Source organism: Sciurus vulgaris (assembly GCF_902686455.1).
Source record: "Sciurus vulgaris genome assembly, chromosome: 2".
NCBI lineage: Eukaryota > Metazoa > Chordata > Mammalia > Rodentia > Sciuridae > Sciurus > Sciurus vulgaris.
In genome coordinates, this window is record NC_136462.1 from 100,041,882 (window position 1) to 100,069,002 (window position 27,121).

Genomic DNA, 27,121 nt, shown 5'->3' on the forward strand with positions numbered 1-27,121 from the left:
TTGGATTTTGATACAATCCTGTAAAGTACAGAAAACAAAACCTTTTCTTTAAAAATGTATTTCTACTCAGATTATTTATGTATCATTTAAGAAATCTGGTCTTTGTTTTACTAACATTATTATTCCTAGTACATGTAATTGATTCTCAAATATTTGCTGAACTAAAGTGAACTTGGGCCTACAGCCCAGGGTTATGTTTGGCTGGGTCTCCCCTGTTTTGTTCAGTATGAGAAAAGTGTTTTCTGAAGTTTAAAAGAAATTGGCAAGATTCTGGCTGCTTGCCATGAGGTCCTGCAACTTTTTGTAAAGGACTAATTGCCCTGACATTTTGTTATTCTAAAACTGAAAGTAAATCCCGAAGCTTGAAGTGTCCAATAAAAAAGGCTTGATGCATTCCCCTTCTGGTGTTCTGATTAAATGTGTACGTTTAATTTCAGTTGAAAGTTGAGTGCTGAGTAAAGACACTTTAAATTACATGGTGTACCATAGTCCAAATTCTGGAGCATTTTTGCAGTTCAAGCAATTATCTAACACAGGATTATTCTTCTACTCTACTGGTTCTAAACCCAAGGGCTATTTTGCCCTCCAGGGGACACTTGGCAGCATCTGGAGATGTTTTGGTTTCATGCCTGGGAGGGGTGCTATTGGAATTTAACAGGTCTCAGGCCAGAGATACTGCTAAACATCTTGTAGTACACAGGATCACCTCCCACAACAGAATTCTCCAGCCTCAAATGTCAATCAGGCCAAGGATGAGAAACCCTTTTCTACTTACATGTTGAATTCCTTCTCCTCTTCCTCCTTCTCAGCTTTTCTACAATAAAAACAATTAAAATAGTTTAGAACTTCCTTGTTCTACTCCCTAGAAGCAGTCACATTAGCAGTTTGTTTTTCATTCTTTAGTTGTTGTCTTTATGACTTTAAAGTGGTTGTCAATCCTGGCTGCATATGATTCACTTTAAAGCTCCAGATCATTCTAACTCACAGTCAAGGTAGAAAGCCAGTAGTATGCAGAAATTTATATTTTTACTTATCATGTTACATAATTTTTTATTATTGTAAAAGATAAGGGCAATTCTATACTCACTCTTGTTTTCCATCCTTCCTTCCTCTTGTACCTTCAAATTGTAGCTCTTCCCATTATTTTCACACATTTGAGCCTTATATGTTGTATCCATCTTACATAGATATATATACAAGTTTTTTATATAGATTAATTCCAAAAATTAAAAACCTATTAGCATTCCAATCATATGATTTGTGAATATATATCTCTATTCCCACAGGCCTTACAATTTAGTGACTAATGTTCCTTTGTGGGTAATTTGTTTTTTCTTGCTAGAAACCTTTAGTTCTCTCTCCTTTCCTGATGAGTTCTGACAGTTCACTTGTGTGTCCACTTAGACTTTTTTTATTCATTCTTCTGAGCATCAAGTGATTTCTTTCAGATAAAGGCTCTTGACTTTCTTCAGCTCTGGGAAAATTTCCCATTAATTATTTGGCAACTTTTTCCTTTCTGTAGTCATTGTCGTCGTCGTCGTCTTTTTCTTCCTCTTCCTTTTCTCCTCTTCCTCATCCTCTTCCTCCTCCTCCTTCTTTTTTTGCTTTCTAGAACACCTCTTAGATGAATGTTAAACCTCTGGCATTCATATCTCATTCATATCTCATTCATTCATATCTCATTCATATCTCTTAACATTTTCTTTTTACTCTACATTCCTAGAAATATCATCTTTGTCTTCTAACTAACCAACTTGGTCTTCAGCCATGCTCATTTTTAAGAATTCTGGATGTCTATTACTTTCTTTAATTTCAATATGGTGTTTTTTATTTTCAAAATGCATTCTCATTCCTCTTTTTTAAAAATGTAATGGCCAGTACTTATTTCATGTATGCAATGCCTATTCTTTTCCTAGTGGGGAGGATGAAGGAAGGAGTGGATAAGTAATAATTTAAAATTTTACTTTGATTTTTGTTTACTCTGTGCTGTGTTATCTCATTCATTCAATTGAATTTTCTCTTTCATGATGTTGGCTTTCCCACCATGTCTGGCAGTTATTGATTGCCCAATCGTATTTGGGAATGGAGAGGAAGGTTGGTTTATATAGTGTGGGATTATTTTTTCTGCAATTGAGTTGATCTTTTATACCAGGAAACTTTTCCCTTACAAGGGAGCCCTCTTTATTTTTTTTCCATTTGTCACCATCTTCCAAGCTATTTATTTTATTTATTAACTTATTGACCTTCCTGCTCAGTGATAAGCTCCCTGAGAACAGATATTTTTGTCTTTACTGCTGGAGGGAGCACAGTAAAATCCTGACAAATGAGTGAATGAATGATGAATGAATGAATGAGAGAGAGAGTGTTTTTCAGCAGGCAGGTGAATTGACCAGAAACTTTCTCTCTAGTATGTGAAGTAGCCTGGGAGGCCCCTGTAATTGCTAGTTAGGAGAGCTGCATTCTGGGAGAGGTACTTTTCAGTGCCTTTCATTTTTAGCATAGCTACCTTGCCCCTGCTACCTATACTGCATCTGGTAGGAAAGTCTGGAGGTGCTTCACTATCTGTCTTACTTTATAAATATATATATATATATATATATATATATATATATATATATATATGTTGTTGTAGGTGAACGTAATTTAATTTTATTTATTTTTTTATGCGGTGCTGAGGATGGAACCCAGTGCCTCACACGTGCTAGGCAAGCACTCTACCACTGAGCCCCAACCCCAGGCCTCTGTCTTGCTTTTGTCTCAGGTCATGACACCCTTACTAGAAGCTCTTCCCAGGAGATCTGTTATTGGCAGTCACGCTGGCTCCTGCTCTTCTTCAGGGAAGCTGCAGAGAGGGCAGTGTGCTCTCCATCTGTTCCAGCTTTTCCATCTGTCCTGAAGGCAGTTCTTTAATGAAACACCCCAAATGTGACTTACCTCTGGCATCTCAGGCAACATTTTTTGTGCTTTTTTTCTCCACCAATTTTTCTATTTTCTGCATTTTAGCGATGCTTCAAGATAATGACCATTTTAAATTTTTATTGATGCATAATGATTTTGTATATTTTATGAGGTAAATGTGATATTTATACATATATGCAACATGTAATGAGCAAATCGGGATAATTAGCAATCTACAACCTCAAACATTTATCATTTCTTTATGTTAGGAACATTTAAAGTCAAGTAACGATTTTATTTGGCAGTGGGGATTGAACACAGGGGCACTTTACCACTGAGCTACATCCTTAGTCCTTTTTTTTCAGACAGGGTCTTTTGAAGTTGCTGAGGTTGTCCTCAAACTTGCAATCCTCCTGCCTTGAAACCCCCAGTAGTTGGGATTAGAGGCATGTGCCACTACTCCTGGCTCTTCTATTTTAAAATATATAATAAATTAATAGCTATTGTTACCCTCCTGTGTTATAAAACACTGAAATTCACTTCTTCCTTCTAACTATAATTTTGTTCATGGTAACCAGCCTCTCTCCATATTCCCACCCACTTCCACTCTGGTAACCATTATTCTGTTCTCTACATCCATGAGATTAACTTTTTTAGCTTCTAAATATGAGTGAGGACTTGAGGCATTTGTCTTTCTGTGCCTAGCTTATTTCACTTGACATAATGTCCTTCAGGCTCATTTATGATGCCACAAATGATAGGATTTTATTTATGGATGAATAATATTCCATTATATGTACAAAATATATACATTTTTCTGTATTTATTCATGCATTGATGGGTTCTTAGGTTGATTCCATATCTTGACTATTTTGAGTAGTGCTGCAATAGATCTGGGAGTACTTATTTCCTTTCCTTTGGATACATACTCAGTAGTGGGACAGAGATTTTTGGATACTTCAAGGTACAGGTAACAAAAGCAAAAATAGACAACAGGATTACATCAGCCAAAAACTTCTGCACAACAAAGGAAACAGTGAGACAACCTCCAGAATGGGAGAAAATATTTGCAAACTATTCCTCTGACAAGGGATTAATGTCCAGAATATAAGAAACTAAAACAGCCAAAAACTTTAAAAATAGACACCTTTAAAAATAGACAAAAGAGGGGCTGAGGTTCTGGCTCAGTGGTAGAACACTTGCCTAGCAGGTGTGATGTACTGAGTTTAGTCCTTAGCACCACATAAACGTAAGTGAATAAAATAAAGGTCTATCAACGTCTAAGAAAATATTTTTTTAAAAAATAGACAAATGATGTGAATAGACATTTCTCAAAAGAAGACATACACATTTCCTCAACTGTGGACTAAACTATTTTCATTGCTGTTTTTAATTATTATCTTTTTACTTGGGTGGTGAAAGTATGACTTAATTTTTTCTTTAAGTGCTACAAAAATTTCTGCACTTTGGGATGAGGTGTTCACTCCCTCATTCTTTAGAAACCCTAATGGTTATTTGTTTTTGCATAATAAGGCTTTTGCAGATATGCTGAAAGTAAACAAGACCCTGAAAAGTCTAAACGTAGAATCCAATTTTATCACTGGAACTGGGATCCTGGCCCTGGTGGAGGCACTGAGAGAAAATGACACCTTGACAGAGATCAAGATCGACAACCAGGTAAGGCAGGGCCAGCAAAGCTAACTCACAGGTGCAAGGTGAGAGGGTAGAGGAGAAGTAAGTTCAAAGACGAGTTTTGTGTGGAACTCACTTGGTGTTCTGGCTTTCCTATAAGTTTTATCAGCTTTAGGCCCATGAAGGGCATGTGGCAGTGTTACTAATTAAACATTGCAGAGTGGGGCAACCTGAGACACAGAGAGCTCTCCTGCCCAGACTAGTGGCAGGGGTGTTGGCAGCTTCTTTGTTCAGCCATCTCATGTTCATCTTTTCTTTTTTTTTTTTTTTTTTTGATTTTTTGTTTTTTAACCAAGGAGTGAACCCAGGGATACCAGCCACATTCCCAGCCCTTTTTATTTTTTATTTGGAGAAAGGGTCTCACTAAGCTACTTAGGGTGTCCCTAAATTGCTGAGGCTGGCTTTGAACTCCTCCCACCTCAGGCTCCAAGTCACTGGGATTTCAGGCAGGTACCACCCCACCTGACTCACTTTCACCTTTTAGGGTGAATCTCAGCCCAGTGCTGTCCCAGCATTGCTTTTGCCTCTCACTGGGACTGTGGCTGGAAGGAGAAAGCAGGGTGACCCTGCTCAGGCCTCTTGTCCTTGGCTGGAGGCTGCCGAAGCTGAAAGAGCAGACCTGAGCTTAGGAAGTCTGGTGCTGGTGTTAGAGTCTATTTAAAGGAATCAGGGTTCCAAAAGATGTCTGGTTTAAAGTAGCAGCCTCACCTACAGCACGATCACAATCTCAGCTCTGCCATGTGGTTTCTCAGGGTCCCAAAATCAGCCAGAGCAAACTGCTTTTCTCTGGAGCCACCACTGCGTGGACCTTGGAGACCTTTTTTTCTGGGCATCAGCCTACAGGCCTTTGAACTTGGCTCTGCTGGCTTAGCTTACTCCTGCCTGAGAGTAGCAACCATCATGCTCTCAGGCGTGATGCTGTGCTGTGGTCCTTTGACCACGGGGAAGTGTCTGGGATTCAGTGAATCTGAGTAATCACCCAGGACTATTGCCTAAGCCTGGAGACCCTTGTCAGTTCCCATGGAAGCTTTACTCTCTGTCTTTGCTAACCAGGAGAAGCAAGCTGTTTCAGTACAGACCCTCTGACCCTGGACTCCTCCTTGGAGTCTTGGCTTGTTGCCAGAGGATCAGGGAAACCCCACCAAGAGACAGGGGCTTCATGGTTCCTACCCTCCCAGAAGGGATGTCCCACAAAAACCACTCTCCCAGATGCAGAGGTGTGGCTAGGAGCACCCTAGGAATGTGCCACACATGGCCCCACATGCCCAAGGGAAGGTCAGTGCTGTATATTCTCATGTGTGTCCACCTGCTTGTAAATTAAAAAAGACATATTTGGAATTGGGAGACTAGGGAAACAGAAATGTGGAGTGAAAAGAAGTGATAACTCAAGAATATTTATGGAATAGACTCTTATCAGGAAGAAACAAGCTCTTCAGAAGTATTTCCACAGGATGTAAGACAGAGGTGAATACCTTGTTCCAAAGTATATTTAACTTTCTGTGCTGGTTTAGGCCACCGTGAAACTCCATATCTGAAATAATGTCATATTCTGTTTCTAGTTCCTGGCACAATACCACCTAGTTAAGGTTGCTACATAAAACACAATTTGACTTTCAGATACATAATGTATAATTTCTACTAAAAGGATGATCTAGGAAATATTTGAGACATCTTTATAATAACATGTTATTCATTATCTGAAAAATCAAATTTAGCCATTGTATTGTGTTATTTGCTAAATCTGGCAATTCTGCCCCTAGTGAATCCTGAAAATTTGTAGGCTTTTTCTAATGCTTAAGAAGACCCATGGGCTGGAGTTACGGTTCAGTGGTAGAGTGCTTTCCTGGCATGTGTGAGGCACTGGTTCAATTCTCAGCATCACATATAAATAAAAAAATAAAGGTCCATCAACAACTAAAAACATAAATATAATTTTTTAAAGAAGAAAAAGAAGACTCTGAAACTGGTCGTGGTAGCCCACAACTGTAATCTTAGCTGCTTAGGAGTCTGAGGAAGGAGGACTATGAATCGGAGGCCAACTAGGCAATTTTGGAAGTCCCTGCCTCAAAATAAAATATTAAAAAGGGGAAGGGATTATAACTCAGTGATAGAGTACTTGATTGCATGTGAGAGGCCCCAGGTTCAGTCCGTAGTACCTTAGAAGGTGGAGGTGGTGGGGAGAAGACCTTGAATATGAATTCTGAACTTTCTCTCTTAATTCCCTCTAACTCAGTCTCATCACCTCTCCCCAGCCATCCAGGAATGGGTTTGTGCAATTCTTCAGCTTTAGTCCTCCATTATGCTTCTGAAATATTTCCTCTTTCTCCCTCCTCTTCCCCTTCTCTCCCTCCCTATATACCTCTCTTTTCCCTGAGTATTAGGGATTGAACCCAGTAGCACTTTACCATTGAGCTTCTCCCAACCCTTTTTATTTTGAGACAGAATCTGGCTAAATTGTTAAGGCTGGCCTTGAACTTGCAATCCTCCTGCCTCAGCCTCCTGAGTAACTGGAATTATAGGTGTGTGTCACTAATGAATGGCTGAAATGGCTTATTTTTATATGTTTATGACAAGTAGGAGGATTAAGATTTCCTAGAGGAACCAGGAAAATTATTTGCTTTATTAGAAGAATAACGAAATTTAGAGTTCAAACTTGTCTTACATCCACATTTTATTCATTGACTCAGACTCATAGAAGTAACCTCAGTTTCCTCCTTTGTATTGTGAATTATTTGAAATAAAATCTAAGTTTCCTAAGGAGGACCAGCAGCTGAGAGCAATTTAGCATCATAGCAAAAGGCAGCTGCGCAAAAATGAGGCCTGCTGAGAACCCTCTTCCGAGGCAGGCTGCTGTGGCTAGGCTCCAGGTACGCGCGTAATGATCTAATCATGTGCCCCAAACAAACAGGGGTGCATATTAAAGAAACAATGGGTAACTACTAAATATGTGTGAAATACTTTTTAAAAAGTACTTAAAAAACATGTATGCACAAACTGTGAGTTTTTTCTTTGTATTTAGTAATAAACTATGAAAAGGAAAAAATCTAAGTTTTAAGAACTTTTGATGCCCATTTTTTTGTAATGTAACATGAAAGACTTCAAATTAAGTAGCTGGGTAAAGTGGTGCATGCCTGTAGTCCCAGGGAGGCAGATATCAGTCCTTAATAGAATCTACTCTTCTAATCCACTGTGTGTCATGAGCTGAAGTTTCTCCTGAAACTTAGAGGTTGGTATCTCTCTCTTGTTTGTTTTGGTTTGGTACCATACTGGGGATTGAACCCAGGAAGGATAGAAAGTTTGGACTGGCCTTGGCAACTTGGTGAGACCCTACCTCAAAATTAAAAAAAAAATTAAGAGTTGGCGTTATAGCTCAGTGGTGGAACAACCCTAGGTTCACTCCCCAGTGCCCCCCCCCCCAAAAAAATTTTTTTTGTCTGAACGCAAAAGTTCTCCCATTAACTTTTCTCCTTCATCTAATCCACACTTACATCTCCCAAATTTAAGAGATACTTATTTTTAATATTTTATAATGGCAAAGCAATAGAATAAATTCCAGAAACGAACCTGAGTACACCTTAAATTTTTGCAGTCATGTGTCAGTATTTCAAATCAAGGAAGAATGAAATAAAAGATGGTAGCTCCACTTGGAACAAAATAAAGTTGGGTCTCTTCAGTCTTATGTCAAAATTCATTTAGAATGAAATGAAGATTTAAATGTTAAAGTATATGAAATCAGAAAACAAATGGAAGAAATTAGGAGGAATAGAGAGAACATGACAAAATCTGGAGGCTGATAAATTCAATCATGTGGAAATAGAAAAAAGGTTTTATAGTAACCAAAAAGAAAATCAAAAGAAACCAAGTGTTATGGTGTCCCCAAAAAGCTCACATGTGAGACAATGCAGGAAGGTTTGGAGGAGAAATGTTGTGTTATGGACTTAATCTAATTGGTGAATTAATTCTGATGGGATTAGCTGAGTGGTAACTGGAGGTAGTGGGGGTATGGCTGGAGGGAGTGATTCACTGGGGGCGTTGCTATGGGGTATATATTTGTATCTGGGGGAGTAGAGCCTCTCTCGGCTTCCTGATCATGTGATGTGAGCTGCTTCCCTCTTCCACACTCTTCCTCCTTAATGTTCTGCCTCGCCTCAAGCTCCAGGAATGGAGCTGGCCTTCTGTGAACTAAGACTTCTGACACTGTGAGCCCTAAAATAAACTTTTTCTCCCTTAAAATTGTTCTGGTCAGGTCCTTTAGTTACAGCTGTGAAAAAGCTTACTGAAACATCAAGCAAATTATTTTCAGTACATTTGACAAAGGGCTAATTTCCTAATATATGAGAAACGTGCCACTTAAAAAAATAATAGGAATTATAAGTTGGCAGCAAACTGGGCAAGTGACATAGATGGGTAGTTCTCCAAAAAAGAGAGAAATACAAATGCATAAAAAATGATTGTTCTAATTCATAATTTGAGAAATGCAAATGCATAAAAAATGATTGTTCTAATTCATAATTTGAGAAATGCAAATTAAAGCAATGCAAGTGAGCTGGGTATGGTGGCACACGCCTATAATCCCAGTGATGTTAGTAGCTGGGGAGACTGAGGCAGAAGGATCCCAAGTTCAAAGCCATTCTCAGCAATTTAATGAGGCCCTCAGCAACTTAGCAAGACCCTGCCTGAAAACAAAAAGATGTGAAGATGTAGCTCAGTGGTAAAGTGCCCCTGGGTTCAAGCTCCCATAACAAAAAAAAAAAAAAAAAAAAAAGCAAGTTTAATATGTTAAATATAATTTTTCATCAAATGGGTCTACAGATTTTAAAAAATGGATAATTTGGCTAGGATAGGAAAACCAGTAATTTTCATGTACTGTTGACAGAAGTAAAAAGTGATATAACCTTTGAGGATAAGTCAGTAATATATCAAAATTTGAAACATGCTTACCCTGGGATCCAGCTATAACTTGCCCTTCAGATATAGTCACAGAAATGTCCCAAGGCATACCATGTGTGCAAGGGAAGTTCACAGCAGCATTTCTTTAACAGTGGGAATGGGAAGCAAGCTGACAGTCAGTCCAATGGGGCCTGGCTAACTCATTGACCCATCACTGCAGTGGAATGCTGTTCAACTCTTTATAAGGATGAGGTGAATGTTATTTACCAACATGAAAAAATTAATGTTGAATGGAAAATAAACTCATTTCAGAACTCTATACCACTCTAATTGATTTATGTGAAAAAAGCATGAATGTACCTATGTGTGGATATATGAGCACACAGAAAGTGTTTAGAAGACTACATATGGGGAAAGGGGAAGTTAGGGGAAAGTGACTTTTTTATACTTTTTGTTTGCTTTTTCTAAACAAGCCTGTACCTTTTATTTTTTCAAAGTTTAACGGTTATATTGTGAAAAACTAATAGCCGGGCATGGTGGCGTATGCCTATAATCCCAGTGGCTCAGGAGGCTGAGGCAGGAGGATCACAAGTTCAAAGCCAGCCTCAGCAACTTAGTGAGACCCTAAGTAACTCAGTGAGACCCTGTCTCTAAATAAAATACAAAATAGGGCCAGAGATGTGGCTCAGTGGTTGAATGCGCCTGAGTTCAATCGCCAGTACCCAACACACACACACACACACACACACACACACACACACACACACACACACACAAAATGTTCCTTAAATTTAATTTTTAATTTCTATATTCACATGCTCCAATTAAAAAAAAAAAAACATTTTTCCATTATTCTGTCTCAACTTACAAAACAAACAAAACCCCCTCTTCCCACCAACTTAAACTTGGGGATTTTTCTATAGCCCAGTAATTTCAGTGTTTGATAATTCCTCTGATCCTGCACATGGTTCAAACCATAGTAAAGCCCCTTTGGGATCTCCAACTAAAACTTCTAAGAGAATGGCAGATCGATTGATGATCTTTAATGATATTTGGGTATGGATCCTAGAATAGGATTAAAAATCTGTAAGACTATTTCACTACTAAAGAAAAGAAGAAGAAAACACTGGCCAGGTGTAATCCCAGATACTCAAGAGCCTGAGGCAGAAGGATCACTAAGTCAAGGCCCGCCTGCTCAACTTAGCAAGACTGTGTCTCAAAATAAAACAAAACAGGGTTGTATCTTGGTGGTGTAGTGCTTGCCTAGCATACGTAGGCCTTTGCAACAACAAAAAATATGTTTAAATTCTTTTGATACTGGGATGACTTGGAAGTCCCAAATATTAGTTTTGCTTTTACTGTACCTCTTGAATCACCTGTTTCTTCATGAATGGTTGCTTAGTTTTTTTCAACTTAGGACACCCGCAGATTCAGCTGTCTGTCTGGATTTTGCTTCTAGACAAGGAGCAGTGCTCAAATGACTATATGGGAAGACACATCTCCAATGACCCTGTCCATTTTGAATTTGAGACTTCTGCTTTTTAGCATTTTTGTCCAAATAGCCACTTAGCTTTTCTGTGCATTAATGGTTTCCTTTTCCTTTTTGGTCATCCCATTTGTGTGCGTGCGTTTATGTACCGGCAACCAGAGGCAACAGTTGGGAACAGCTGTAGAGATGGAAATTGCCCAGATGCTGGAGGAAAATCCAAGGATCCTCAAGTTTGGATACCAGTTCACCAAGCAAGGGCCACGGACAAGAGTGGCAGCTGCCATCACAAAGAATAATGACCTGGGTAATGCAGCCACGATATGCACTGGTGATAGTAGGAAGAGCCTGATGAACATTCACTTTTCCACTTCCAGTGCCCCCTCTCACAGACACCATCCCATTGGCCTTGGTGCCACTTAGTTCTTCACCGAAGGCACATAATTACATGGTCACAGACGTCCTTATGGCCCTTGGAGTGTTAAAGTGTCAACATAGCATTCTTTCAAAAAGAGCTGTTTGTTCTTTTTTTCTAAACTGCCTTTGATTCTTGCTTCATTTCCTTCGTTTCTTTGCTTCTCCTTTACTTTCTTCTTTTTACTTTATTTTTTCCTTTTTCCTTTACTTCTCACATGTGGATTGTGCTGTGTTATCTGCGTCAAAAAATGGACACAGGGACATGGAAGTTCTGTGTATGATTGACTTCTCACTACTTATGATTGTTATTTCTTCACATATTTATACATAATATAGGTATGTCTGATATTTTGGCACTTTATATATGAAATAAACTAATGGAGGTACATCATGGAGGTTAAACGCAGAGGTAGCTTTTTTAGTTAGCTCTTTAATTTTGTTGAGGATACATAGCGTTTTTTCTGTTAGGAAGAGGTGAGGCATTTCCTGGTTAAATACAGCACAGAAGCAAGTTGCAGTGTGGCGGCACACGCCTGTAATCCCAGTGGCTCAGGAGGCTGAGGCAAGAAGATCGCAAGTTCAAAGTCAGCCTCAGCAACTTAGTGAGGCCCTAAACAACTCAGTAAGATCCTGTCTCTAAATAAAAGATTAAAAAAAAAAAAAGAAAAAAAAAAAAAAAAAAAAAGGACTAGGAATGTGGCTGAGTGGTTAAGTGCCTCTGGGTTCAAACCCCAGTACCAAAAAAAAAAAAAAAAAAAAAAAACCCCAAAAAAACAAAACCCACAAAACCAAAAACCAGCACCAAAGAATGGAACAGATTGGGAAGGTTTGATATGGGGACTTCCCAGCCACCTGGAGCAACATGGCAAAAGCACATCTAGGAGCAGATGGTTCCCTTGGCCAGCAGTGAGCCAGCTGATAACAAGTTTCAGTCCCCAGTTTGAGGTTTAGGAACAGTATGCAAGACCTTGGACAGAGGAACTGGGCAAGGTATTCCTCCAGATATAGTCTTTCTGGTCCTGCGAGGATTTAGACTGTGGGGAAGATAGAAGCCAACGGTTAGAATAGGAAGGGTCAAGTAAAACTTAGTGTCCAGTTGCCTTTCCAGGCTTAGCCAAGACCCTGCAACCCAGCCAAGGTGTATGACATCAAGAGGCAGGTCACATATAGGGCCATGCTTACCTGTGGAGTACACAGGGTGAGACTAACAGGCAGCCCAGCAAGGAGCTTTGGAAAAGAGTAGAGGAAGCACTCCAAAGGTGCCTAGGAACACACGTTGGGTCCACATCTGAACAAAACGGTAACCACAGAAAACGGCAAAACGAGGTGTTAAGTAAATGGAGAGGTGATCCTGAACGCAAGAGTAGTAACTGTGGACAACAGCTTTTTCTAATTCCCTACAGGCTGGGCTACTTAAAGTGGAGAGTTAAAGCAGGACCTCAACCTGGACACCATTTTGCAAAATCCAGGAAGCTCTTGCTGGTGACTAGATGATGGGGCAGTGACAGAGGAAGAAGATTGCCTGGAAACCAGGCAGTCTGGGCAACTTCTTTGATCCCAAGTACCAGTTTAAGGGAAGATTAATCTCTGTATTTGCTTACTGTCTGGATCACATCTTTTTTGAAAGTTGATACTTAGGAGTTTTTATTTAGATGAGGTTTAGAAATGGAATTTCTGTTTGCAGAAGCCTGGTCTTCAAGCCACAGTCATAATTCATGGACTGTGATTTTGTTAACCTAGGGAGTTTGTTAAAGCCAGTCAGTGACTGAGTTGTACAGAAGTTGAGAAGATGTATCTAGGATAAATGACCATGAAAATATTTAGAAGTACACTGTTTCACAGGTCTCTTCTGGACTTTGTATCCCACAGAGATGAGAAAATTCTAATACTCAAGTTCCCAACTATCAGACATAGCTTTATTTAAATGTAAATTTCTCCAATCTAGATTATTTTATCGTTTCCATTTATTGCCATGGTCAATTAAATGTTGACGTTTAAGATAATTTGTATCCTCAGGTATGTGATATTGCTATTTTGTGAGATTAATTATGTTTGTCTGGAATTTAAGAACTATTCCTTCCTTCAATTTGTCTTGTTAAGCCTTTCTCTCCTTCCACCTAGTTCGTAAGAAGAGAGTCGAAGGAGACCGAAGGTAAACTTCCAATAGAAGAAGAGAACTTTCACAACGCAGCCATCTAAAAACTGACACAAACTCTTCTCCTTCCCCGTGGGACCATTTTATCCAAGGTTGTTCATTTCCGTTAACCATACAACCAGTAATTTGTTATTCTTTTTTAGTCCTACTTATTCATCTGGGATTCTTACATATGTGTAATTGTTTCACTTGCTCATGGGCACCTTTGGCAACTAGCATAAATGAACTGATAGAGATCTTAGAGACTGAGAATATTGAAAATGATTTTAACCATTTTCATGTTGGGTTGTCTTGTTTTCTTACATGAACTTTTTTTAATCACTGAAAGGAATTTAGTATATAATACATGTTTGTAATTGTGATTATGATAGAGGCCTATCTCTGTTTACATGCATAGCTTTGAGTTAGGCTAAATATATCAGAAGTGTTCTGCTTACCGCATGAAAAATTAGTATTGCCAATTTCTCACTGGGTGAGGAAATGTGACCAGTTTAGCACAAATTCTCCCTGAGTTCCAGAAAAATCACTAAATGCACATGCCCAAATGATTGCAGATCATCTTCATACAAAAAGACAGCATTATGATACTTTACCATAGCATCAGTAAAGAATTATAAACTGATTATTAGCCCACAGATATAACTTTAAATCAGACTCACAGGTAGTGAAATGAATTAGCACACCTACCTTTACTGACTACTCAGTATAAATTGAATCTTTAACATGACTTTAATGGATAACTTCAGAGGTGTTACAAAGTTCTCCAGACATGATAGGAACATTTTGAATTTTAGTTAGAATTTCAAAACAGTACATTCCTAAATATAACAATAATAATCTTATCTTAATCAGTTGTCTGACCTACAAGATTGTGTGACATACAAGAATACATTAGTTTGACAGATTTTAAAAGGGTTTATTGCTTTACCTGTAATATAACAAGATGGCTGGGTAAAATGTGAGCTATTCAGGTTAATTATACAGATTTTTGTCCACATGACATGATCCATCTGACATTTGCAAACATCTGGAAGAAATATGAATGATCATTTATCCAGAGTTTTGTCATCTCAAAGACAAAACCTGTGAAAATACAGCTGAGATGACTGCATCGTAGTATTAATCTTAATGTAACAGTGCAATAGTGTGATGTAAAGGTAAGGAAACAGGTGACAGGTTCTTGGCCTAGTGCAGTTAACCTGTTGTGGATAACTCTTGGAACCTGAGACTGTGCCTGGCAACACCATGACAGACCTAAGGAGATTCCCCCTCGCTCTTTGTCTTCTCCCCTCCTTCCTTTCATACCTCCCCCCAGCACTCATTTTCTCCATATTTCTGAACCTTATAAAGGTGACACCTAGAGCTGAAGAGAGTGCTAATCCTGGCAGAAGGTGGGCTTGATCTAAAATGTTTAATAACATATTTAATAACCCTTAATAACTAAGGGTTCCTGGGTTACTTTGTAGTAGTAAAACAAGTTAATGGAAAAACTACTACTATAATATTTAGCTTATAAAGCACATGGAATCTCTTTAGGTTATCCCTTATAAAATTGGACATTTACTTGTATTATAAGTGCCCACATTTATTTCTCTCAATTCTTTTAAAGCATCTCATTTTCTTGAGAATTTTTTTACATTTTTGAGGGCACAATAAGCAGAACATTTTGACCTTTTTGGAACCCCCAAAATCCTTTAGCTTACTACTACACCTCCTTATCAATCTAAAAAAAAAATAGTAACTACTATTTGATAGTTTTCAGTTAGATTTTTCCTTCTGTCTCAGGCATTTAGATGTAGTATATTGGAGCCAACTTGTATGGGCTTGCCGATTGCTAAATTTTCAAGAATTTTGCATAAAAATTGTTCAGCACAGCCTTTGTGTGTGTGTGTGTGTGTGTGTGTGTGTGTGTGTGTGTGTTTGTGTGCGCGCACGTGCGCGGGCGCTGGGGATCAAACCCAGGACCTCCACATGCTAGGCAAGCACTCCACCATGGAGCTACATTCCTGGATAAGTAGAGCCATTATTAAAAATTAAATGGCATATACTTAAAATGAAATAAATTTATGTTAAAGATAAAAATAACAAATACTTAAGAATACCACATTTTATTATTTTCTATGCTCTTGAGATTATTTACATCTGTTAGTTATATTGTGAACTGCCTAAAGAACACTACTATGTGACTTCCCAACTCCATCACCATTAACTCTTTTTTTTTTTTTTTTTTTTTGCGGTGCTGGGGATCGAACTCAGGGCCTTGTGCTTGCAAGGCAAGCACTCTACCAACTGAGCTATTTCCCAGCCCACCATTAACTTTTTATAGCTTGAGATTGGTCATGGTGGGAGTAATTACACCTTGGAAACTAGTGCTATGTTACAAATTGGAACTTTTTCTCCTCTAGATTGCTGGCCAATAAACAGTCATCAGCACACCAGTGGGTGAAATATATATGATTTTCACATATACTCTTGTTGGTTACCTTGTTGCCAAAAGGAAAAATATTTCCCTTACCTATCTTTCCTCTTATCTCTGAATTGGTTACAGATCTCTTTAAGTGCTAAGTTCCTAACATGCCTCAAGTAAGCCTTTTTCCTTTTATTCTCTTTCTTGCCTTCACCTCTAAGAAATCTTGGACCCTGTGGATGTTCCCTGAAGCCCCACATTGTGAGCCATGGGTTAAAGCAGTTGTTGACAAACCCCAGCAAAAGCAAGAAAAAAAGTCAGAATTGGAACATGGCTTTTCTTTTGTACAAACATTGTTGATAGTATTCAAGTAAGATAATAGGACATTATCAAAACCACAGCACTCTTTTTAGCTTAAAACTGTTGGGTCACATCATAGAGTCTATGAGATAAAATATTTGTTACTAATCATAATGTCTTATTGTTTCCTGTATTTTTAAAGTAGCTTTAAAGTTGACATTTCCACAAGTATTTACATACTGATGATAACTATTACAAGAGAAACATACATTATGGGGAAACTTTCAAGTGATTTAATTAGCCTAAGACTTCATCTCCCATTTGCCCAAAGTGTATAAGTGGAAGATCTTTCATGATAGTGGGCACAATTAATCCCTTACTGTCCATCACAATGGAACATAGTGTATATAAAATATTTTATATATATATATATGTGTTTTGCTACATATTATGTTGAGATATTTGGTAATATCTGGACAACTGATTTTACGAAGATTATGTGTCCCCCAGGCCCACCTCCATGCCCATTTTAGAGTTGTGCAGGTTCACGCAAGTGTAAAGTCATTCCCCTGAACTTGTGGGTTCATATCATGGAGACCCCTCTCACAGCATATGTAGAAGATAATTTTTAGAACATAGACTTTTGCGGTCTAGAAATCATATGATTAGTCCAGCACTACATCTCCCCATCTGCCTGAAGTGTACAATGCAGACTCTTCCATCATCAGCATCATTGAATCCCTTGCTTCCATCTATGGAGGGCATAATGTAAATATATACGTGTGTGTGTGTGTGTGTGTGTGTGTGTGTGTGTGTGTGTTATTGTCAGATATCTAACTAGGTATTTGGCTACATCTGGACAACTGATTGAAGGGAGATGATCTCTCCCCAGCTCCACTTCCCCTACCCTTTGTTGAGTTGCTGCAGGCCCAGGTTAAGTGTGAAATTACTTCCTGGAGCTTGTAGTTTATGTCACCAACCATCACATTTCACAATTGTGTGGAGAATGACTCTTAGGAAATATATATTAGAAGCCTAAAATCTTTTCAATGTTCCAGCACCAAATCTTCCCATCTGCCTAAAATGTATAGCATTTCATCCTCATCAACATGATCAAGTCCCTTCCTTCCATCTTTGTAGGGCACATTGTATATAGATCTTGTGTACATAACTTTCACCAATTACTGCATTGAGGTATTTAGCTTCATCTGGTTGAAGGGAGGCACTCTCTCCCAGCCTTGTTTCCCTGGCCCCTCTCAGGGTTGTGGACCCTGAGCCAAGAGGGGCATGTGCAGCTCGCCCATCTTATGGCACACAGTTCATCTTCCAATAAAAGCCCATCTCCATTTAAAAACTCAGAAATCATCCCAGTGCCTGTACTCCTCAAACCAATTTCCCTGAAGGCAGACTGGCACACCAGACCAAAAGAACAGCTACTTCTTTTCCACATGGAAATGTGGCCCCTGGTAGGGCACCAGCATTAGGGAAACCACTGTCCTCCAAATAACTGCCATGAGAACTTTTTTTGATGCTCAAAACTTAAAACCAGTGTGAAGCATCATGCTTTCAAATTAAGATAGTCCTTTGGAATTTATAAAAAGCATTTGCAGGTATTTCCTTTTTCATGGATATGATGTGCTCAGCCTTCTCCTAGATACTGTGAAGGAGACAGAGGAAACAAGAATCCTGGACTGAGCCAGGTGTGGTGGCACACACCTGTAATCCCAGCCATTCAGGAAGCTAAGGCAGGAGGATGACAAGTTTGAGACCAGCCTCAGCAACTTGTCTCAAAATAATAAATAAAAAGGGCTGGGAATGTAGCTCAGTGGTAGAGTGCCCCGGGTTCTTTTGGAACCCAGTAGGGGGGCAGAGGTGGGGTAAATTCTTGATTGACACAATTTTTTATTTGTTTTATAGTTTGAAGAGTAGATAGGAGTGCTTTTCTACAAAGTAGAAACCATCTTTAGTTCAAGGCTTAGCATCAGCAGAAATGGGGGAGTTGGTAGAAAGTTGTAAATGCTGGCTTCTGTGGTGTGTTAACTGGACCCAGAAGAACTGTTTCTGGAGTCAGGTTTTAAGTCATGATCTTGAAACTTCCTTCTGCTTTTCCCTTAATTGGTGCAGTAATCACCATTTTCATTTTAATGCACAGATAATTAAGGAAATATCCTAGCTCTGCTTTCTCCTGGTAAATTCTCTTTACCTCCCCTGCTGTTCCTCATTCCAAATAGCCCTGCTCTTCACTTCATCCTCAGAGCTAAAAGACTGACACACACAAAGCAAAGGTGTGGGAGCGCTTGCAAGCATTAGCTGAGCTCACTGGAGGCAAATCACATGATCATCCTCCTGGAACTAACTGGCCAGAGAAAAGTGCCCAGAACCTCCAAGATATGTTCACTGTTTTCTTGCTCCCTGATTCTAGATCTGATTGTATTTTACTTTGTGGTTCAGGAGTTTAGAAAGTGGAGGTGCTGGCTGAGAGGTGGAAGCAGGATGAGAATTAAAGATTTAAATCTGTTTAGTGGCTGCACTGAGCTCTGCTCAGCTTACCTCTTTCCCATATGCCTGTAATCAGCAGATGCATAGAGGAGCAGTAGGAAGTTTTAAATGTGTAACTTGACTCTGGTACTTTGCTAATAACAGTATGTATATCAGAAGTTGTGCCTGTTTGGTATACTTGGGAGACAGTAATGGAGAAGGCTGAAGACATGGGTAGAAAATATCAGCTAGCCAGGTTTTTCTCTGACATCTTCCATGGTAGTTATTCTGAGTACATTGGCTCAGCTGGTTGGTATGGTGAAAGGTCACCATATTAACAGATTTCAAGATTGAATCCTAATCCTATCACCAACACTTAGCAGGTATATGATCATGGGCAATTCATTCAATTGCCTGCCAATTATAGACTATATAGGGGGAAGAGCACTGGATTTGGAGTCAAGAAACCTAGCCACTTGGCTCCAAGCTTTCTTAGCCGGGAGACTTTGGGCAAGCCACTTGGTTTCTCAAGCCTAAGTCTCGTCAGCTATAAAATGGGAATAATATCTTCACTAACTACCTCACAGAATTGTGGTGAGAATATAATCAGATAATTAGATGAAAACACTATAAAACTGGAAAGTGCTATACAGAAGTGGGAGATCATTTTTATTATCAATTCAGTAATGTCCACTGTTTCTTGAATCTGTTCTATTCTGACCAACATCTTCCACATCTTTTGGAGTAGAGGAAATTGAAGCATGGGTGTGATATAGGGGACTAGAACTATTTTACTCTGAACACAGAGATGAGAGAGATGGTCAGTAGTGGTAGTGATGTTAATATATGGGTAATGTATGTGATGGGGCATTTTCCCGGGTCATTTTGACACTACCTTGGAAAATGGTCACTTGCAGAGAGCCCAAGACTGGACACAAGGGGGAAGCAAACAAGTGACTAAGAATTGAGGGAAGAGCCTGGGGCACTACTACCTTCTTGTCACTACTGGGGACAAGGGAGGCTAAGACTTAAAAGGTGTCACTGGAGGCCTGGAGAGAAGATTGTCCCTAGGGCTCCAAGAATTTTCATGTTGAAAGTGCCACCTGTTAATGAGATCAGCTCTCTGGGGCAGCAGCTACTTATCACCAGCAACCTTAGCCCTGGTCAGTATTATTTCTGCTAATGAACACTTGCAGGCTGGGACTGTGTATCATCAATCTTTGTATCTTTAGTATCATCTGGTAAGGTGCCTTGTATATAGTGGGTGCTTAATACATGTTGCTTGAAATTGTCCTCCAGCCCCACAAGAGTTATACTACATTTGCTACCATGTGATATTTGTGGAAAACAGCACTTTGGATGTCAGCTGTATGTGACTTTGGGCAAGACTCTCCATCTATCTTGTCTTCATTTCTTCTGTAAAATGAAGTGAGCGAACTAGATGCTCTCAAGGGTCCCTTCCAGCTCTCGAACTTTACAACCCCATGATTCTAAATCACTTCCTTAGAGTCTGCATGTGGGTGGATACTGCCTCCACTGCAGCTGTTTCTCTCCAGAGGACTTTGTGCAAGGAACAGATATGAGCATTCTGCAGACAAGTATTTGTTCCTCTTCTGCAATTTTTATTGTCTTCAGAATAGTTCTTGGCAAACTCATTTGGGAAAGAATATTTTACTGCTGGGGATGTAGCCTGGTGGTAGAGTGCTTGCTTACCCCATGCAGGTTTAATCCCCAGTACTGCAAAGGAAAAGAAAAAATTTTTTCAAAGGCAAGAAAACCAGAAAGGATATTTTAAAATATACATTTTTTCTCCACAGAATCAGTGGGAAAGTAGAGGAGGAAATGCAAAGAAGAAACACAGTAAACACTGCATGTTTTTTGTAGGCTTTGATTTAAAATTTGTGTTTGTTTTTCTGAGCACACACTGACTGGGTAACAGAGAGAAGCCAATAAAAAATGCACTGTGCATTCAGAGAAACTGGCCCAGGATTTAAAATTTCTATGAATAATCTAAATGTGGATAGATAGGAATTGGCCACACGGTGAAATGGATAGAAAATGTGTTATTTCAGGGTAATTTTATTTTATTACCAAATGTTGCCAGTGACAATCTTTAGTTAAGAAATTATCCTGACTTAAAATTCTTATCTCTGTCACTTTGTTTTTAAGGAAAAAAAGTTTCTATATCCATGGAAAATAATATTTATATTTTAATTAAGCCTTTATCTTGTTTCATTTTTCCCAGAAAATGGATAAGCATTTTTCATTGCATTTAAAAATGTAAAATATTTGCATGCCACTAATCTATAATATCTTACCTGATCAGATGCCTGTATTGTGTGACCTTAAGTGTATTGTTGTATGTATTGTTTTGAAGAGAACAAAGGAATTAATACTTCTGTAAAGTGTTTAAATTCATATTGGCAACAGTTATTTGGCTAAGCAGTTATTGAAAAATCCATATGGTTTCATTTTTCTTTTGAAACTTTATGATCAAGATAGATAATTGGTCATGTTCATTAAAGAAATAAAAGACTGATTTGCATTTTAAATGTGAAATTGAACATCACATGGAAAATAAATGTGAAATATAGCAAAATGTATGAAGTGTAAAATACTTTTGTCCTGATAATTAGGACCCCAGTTGGTCCAAATAGGTGCAATTTTTGGCCCTTTGGAATTACCAGCCAGACTCATGCTAAGGTAAATGTAAACTGTTTTAATTAACCAACATCTTCCAGCTTTCAAAGATGTAATGTATTCATTTGTGTCTGGAATGATAGTTCTAAATGCAAATGTAAAGAACATTGGGAAATAATAAACTTAACTTTAAAAGTGAAAGTAAGGAGTGGTTTTATCTGGCAAAGTGTCTTTTAAAAATAAGTGATTGGCATTGTGCTCATACATTAGATGTTTACAAAAAGAACTATAAAGTGCTTTAATTTGAAGAAGATGAAGAAGTAGACAGCCACAAGCAGCTAGAGAGAGAAATGGGAATTTGTTATCAAAACAAAACTGCTTGCATTTGTGTCGGGGTCCTCTCTGCCACATCCAGAGTGGAGGAGAAAAAGGTTGACTGCTGGAGGAGGATGTTTTCGGTTTTTCTATCTATTACCCAAAAAACTTATCTACTCAATAAACACATAAGAACCAATACTCTCTTTATGAGAGAGGGGGTGTGACGGTCCGGCCATACTAGCTCTGGCCTCTATACAACCACAGAGTCACCCAGCTCTTCTTTATTTATAATATACAGATAAAAGGGGGCAAGGACAGGGAGGAACTTCTTCTGTGATGGACAGGATAGGGTGGAGTTAGGGAAGCCATCCCCTTAGGGGAAAATTCCAGAAGGAAACAGGGAACCATTCCCACACATAGCCACGCACTTCCCTGGCAATTTCTGGAAACCAGGCCTCTGTGTCACATGGCTCAACCTAGTCTGATTCTGCTAAATAAGGATGGCTTCCCACACATTTGGTTAAACAGTTAAAATTTGTTAGAATAAGTAAGAGCAGGAATATAGAGATGTGTGTGTATGTGTGTGTTTAACCTCTCCTGGGAATTTGTAACCCTGAACACTGAAATAATAAAGTTATATAGTTAAGGCTTGACCTGGAAAAAACAGGAAACACTGCACTTCCTGCCTTTCTCCTGAACTCTGTCCTGACTTTCAGAAACACTTGGCAAGTGCTCTACCACTGAACTATCTACCTATGTTCCCATTTTTTGATCCCTGAATTTCACCATTTAGGCTAAGGAATTGGGTCTGAGAAGTAGAGGACTTGGTTCTAATTTCTATATTTACTGTTTTATACCTTCTCTTGGACAAGGAAATGTTTTTCTATATTCTGTTTAAATGATTCTCCTTTTCTGTCTATGACATTGTAATGAATAGAGATTACAAGTATGCACTTGGGGGTCACACTTGCCTGGTTCAAATCTCACTTCTATTAGTTATTTTGAATTTATACAGATTATCTAGCCTCAGTGTCTTGGTCTATAAAATAGAAACAATTATAGTACTACATCACAGTAGAACTATTGTGAGGAGGATTTACGTGTAAAACACGTATGCAGAAGGTACTTATGTATTTCTATCCTAAATTCTAGCCTAAATAAATAATAGCAACCCAATTCTCAATTTTATGCTGACAATGTTGAGAATTTAAACAGGATCAAATGAATCCTATTCATTTTATTTCCACTGCCCATCCCCTTCTGGCAGACAGGACCTCCCTCATTACTCAAGAATGAAATACAAACAAGATATAGCTGACTCAGGAGTTGCTCCTGACCCACCCTTTCATTTAATTCAGCTCCTCCTTACCTCCTTGATGTTTGAACTTGTTTGTGCTTGCTCTGCTCTCTGGGTACCCTCTTTTGGATTTGGCAATCTGTCCTCTGAAGTAATTATTTTACTTTCAGTTCAGATTTGACTCTACTATGGGCTGTTTCTCACTTTGATAGCTCAGCGTTTTTCTTTTATTTTCTTTCTCTTTCTTTATTTTTTGCGGGATGAGATGTTGGTACCAGGTATTGAACTTGGGACACTGAACCACTGAGCCACATAACCAGCCCTATTTTGTATTTTATTTAGAGACAGGACCTCACTGAGTTGCTTATCACCTTGCCGTTGCCGAGGCTGGTTTTGAACTCATGATCCTCCTGCCTCAGCCTCCTGAGCTGCTAGGATTACAGGCGTCTGCCACTGCGCCTGGCTTCAGCCTTTTTCTATGGCTGTAAGAAGTGGTGTCCTTCCTTCTCCACCCTGGCTACCAATCCACTGTCCAGTCCTACCAGTCAGTTTCCAAGAAACTGAGGAAGCAGGAAGACCTCCCCACCTTCAAACCTTGATTCTTGCAACCAAATCAGAAAGATTTTAGACATGTTGCTTAGAATAACAGGAATGAGTTTATTGAAAGGATGGGAAAAGGGAAAGGGCACACTTTCAAGGGAGAGAGTGGGTCCTCTCAGAGAGAAAAGTGACATGCTTCTGCAGCTCTCCAGTTTTATTGGGGATCCCAGAAAAGCTTTCAGAGAGTCCTGCCCAGGTCCTTCTCTTGACTTTTAACTGACAGCAGGGTGACATCAGACTTTCAACTCCCCATTGCCAACTGTAGGTCACCTTGGCCCATGATGACCAGTTCTAATTGGATTCTTTTTTTCTTTTCTTTTCTTTTTTTTTTTTTTTTTTGGTACTGGCAATTCAACTCGGGGGCTTCATCACTGAACCACATACCCAGCCTTTTTTAATATTTTATTTAGAGGCAGGATCTGACTGAGTTCCTTAGGGCCTCACTAAATTACTGAGGCTGGTCTCTAACTTGAGATCCTCCTGCCTCAGCGTCCCAAGCTGCTGGGATTACAGGTGTGTGCCACCATGCCTGGCTATGATCGGATTTTAAAAAAAAACATTTTTTTAGTTGTCAGTAGACCTTTATTTTATTTATTTATATGCAGTGCTGAGAATCAACCCAGTGCCTCACACATGCTAGGCAAGCACTTTACCACTGATCTACAACTCTAGCCCTTCTGATTGGATTCTTAACCATACATTCTTACAGATTTTATGGTTAAGAGGAACTATCCTATGTCCCCAGTTTCAGGATCAGGTCACAAAAGTCTCCTGGGTTCTTCCCATCAACATTATCTCAGGCCTGCATTTCTCCTGCAGTTAGCAGGTAGTTTGCTGTCCACTTAGGCCAGGCAGGGCTACAGGTGAATTGCTTCTTAGAAAAGAAAGCATGTGGGGGTCAGCACAGTGGGCCTGTTTTGTAGAATTATTCTCTTAATCTTGTGTGCCCACCGTCTCATCTGTCTGTTCCCTAATACCAGGACCTCAGAAGGATCCAGATATATGTGAGATTGAATGAGGCTAGGCTAGGTGATAGATGATGTCAGAAAATGACACAGGAATTGACACAAAAGAGTTGTGGGGGGGGATTCTACAGATTGTAGACTACTGGATTTATTCTGAGAAAATTTTCAAAATAGTATATTAACCACTTTAGTGATTTCTAAGCATATGGGAGTGAAGCAGAGATCTCTAAGAGCTAGCATGGGTTCATTTAGAATAAATGACAGGAAATCTTGAGAGGAAAGTAAAAAGAACATACTGTTTTTGGATTTCATCAAAAAACATTTGGCAGTCTCACAAAACACCCTTGAGAAGTAATGGCCCCAGAACAGTGTGACTAAATTAAATGACTAGCCTAAATGGTCTGGTTTATTTATTTATTTTTATTGTGAGTAAATACTGATGAACACGATAACTTCAACTAGAAGGGCTTAGTAGCCACCACCAGACTCTTTCCCGGACATGTCTTCATTAGCAGCGTATCATCTATTTGTATGTGATGCTGCAGAATACCAATGAACACTGGGAGGAACAAGGGATACTTTTGACAGGTTCCAGAATATTAGAACAAACTAAAAGCATTTGACATATGATAATACCCTATACTGTCATGTATATCTAAAAAGAACAATTTTTTTAAAAAGTCATAGTACTGTCTTCTAGGTTTTTTTTTTTTTTTTCCTCTTTTCAGTGCTAGGGATTGAACCCAGGGCTACCACCGAGTAATAACCCAGTCCCATCATTTTCTACTTTTAATCCAAAGAAATCATGGTAGTACATTCCTATAATCCCAGTGACTTGGGAGGCTGAGGCAAGAGGATCATTTGAAACCAACCTCAGCCACTTAGCAAGGCCCTAAACAATGATACCCTGTCTCAAAATAAGAAATAAAAAGAGCTCAATGGTATAGCACCCCTGGGTTCAATGCCCAGTACCAACAAAGAAAGGACCCCCTAAAACACCTCTCCCCTGCAAAACTCCAAAACTCAACTGCAATATTAATATCCCTTAATTTCATCTGAGTGGATAAAGACTTTGGTACTTTAACTGACTAAAAGCTTAATGTAAATAAGTAGAATGTGTCTGTCTAAAAGTTATCTTTTTTAATTTCTAGTGCTAGGGATTGAACTCAGGGGTGCCCTACCACTGAGCTACATCCCCAGCCCTTTTTCCATTTTATTATGAGACAGGGTCTCACTAAGTTGCTGAGGCTGCCCTTAAACTTGTGATCCTCTTGCTCAGCCTCCCAGATTGCTGGGATTATAGGCATGCACCACCATGCCTGGCTGTCTCTATCTTAAGTGACATTAGACAGAGTCTTGATATTTGGCCAAAACTCTGCTACTTGTCCTTGACTTTGACCCTCAGCTTTGGAATGCCTACTTCCATCATCCTTCAACTTTGGTATGATTAGTGTTTATATATTCACAAGTTTATTTTTACATATTATCAGTCAACAGTGTCACTGATTGGAACAAAATACATCATTTAGACTTATGTTAGTGTTCATTTTTAGATACAAGCACATATGCTAGATATAACCTGAGTAAAGACTATCTAAATTATTTGTTGAAGTTCTAGTATACATGTATATTAATTATTAGATGATCTAAGTGCTATAATAATTGATTATAAAAGGTTTTATATTCAAAATCAATTAAAAACAATTATTAAGAACTTTCAGTTGGGATTGGGGGAATAGCTCAGTAACAGAACACACACTTAGTATGCACAAAACCCTGAAATTCATCCCCAACCAACATCAGAAAGAAAAAGAAATTTCTTCATTAGATAAATAAATAGGGAAATAAGCTCATCATTACTACAAATGTAAAGAGGGGCTATATTAGCTAGATAACTCAGGAAAAGCAGTGTATCCTTTTGAACCAATAAATGTTTATAAAAATGTAAGTTATACAAGGAAGGATAAGAGGTCACATCATATTATTACACTGGTCTTTCTGGAAGTGTCTGGTTTATCTAGTATTTACCATTTAAAAACCTGAACTTAATTCTTGTTTAATTCCATTTAGAACATGAGTTTATCTATTCTTCTTGGCTCAAATTAGGCTCTTTATAGCAACTCTAGGGAAGTCTTACAACAAGTGGTTCTAGGAAATTATTTTTTCTATACAAAATGTTAAATTTTTTAGCACTAATATTTTAATGATATTAAAATAAAGATCAATTTTTTTGGAAAACATTTTAGGTTTATTTGTGTTCATTCTTTGATAGTGATATTTGTTATCAATGTTGGCTTCAGCTGGGGTGGTTTTGATTCTCAGCCCTTTGGCATTTGACTGAAGGGTGTATTAAGTGCATCTCTAGAAGAGGCATAATGGGGTGTAAAATGTGCCAAAAGGCAAAATTAATTCCAGCTGATGTCTTAGGGAAGTTTGAATAAGAAATAAGCGTTTGAGTCCAACAGTGAAACACAAAGAGGTATTTAACAGGCAGAGATGGGGAGACAGAGAAGGGCATTTCAGGTTATAGAAATTGTTTGAATCCTTTCTATAAAATTATGTACCCAGACATGGTGTC

General features: G+C 38.7%; 1 protein-coding gene across 2 annotated transcripts in view; it reads left to right on the forward strand.

The window, feature by feature from the left end:
- TMOD2 (tropomodulin 2) overlaps positions 1–15,451 on the forward strand; it is a 46,661-nt gene extending 31,210 nt beyond the window's left edge. For both annotated transcript variants that reach the window (XM_079129988.1, XM_079129987.1), the window contains 3 exons: positions 4,432–4,575; positions 11,129–11,273; positions 13,505–15,451. In XM_079129988.1, the coding sequence (XP_078986114.1) occupies positions 4,432–4,575; positions 11,129–11,273; positions 13,505–13,539 (324 nt within the window). In that variant the 3' untranslated portion in view covers positions 13,540–15,451. The remainder of the gene's footprint in view (positions 1–4,431; positions 4,576–11,128; positions 11,274–13,504) is intronic.
- The last annotated feature ends 11,670 nt before the right edge of the window (positions 15,452–27,121 follow it).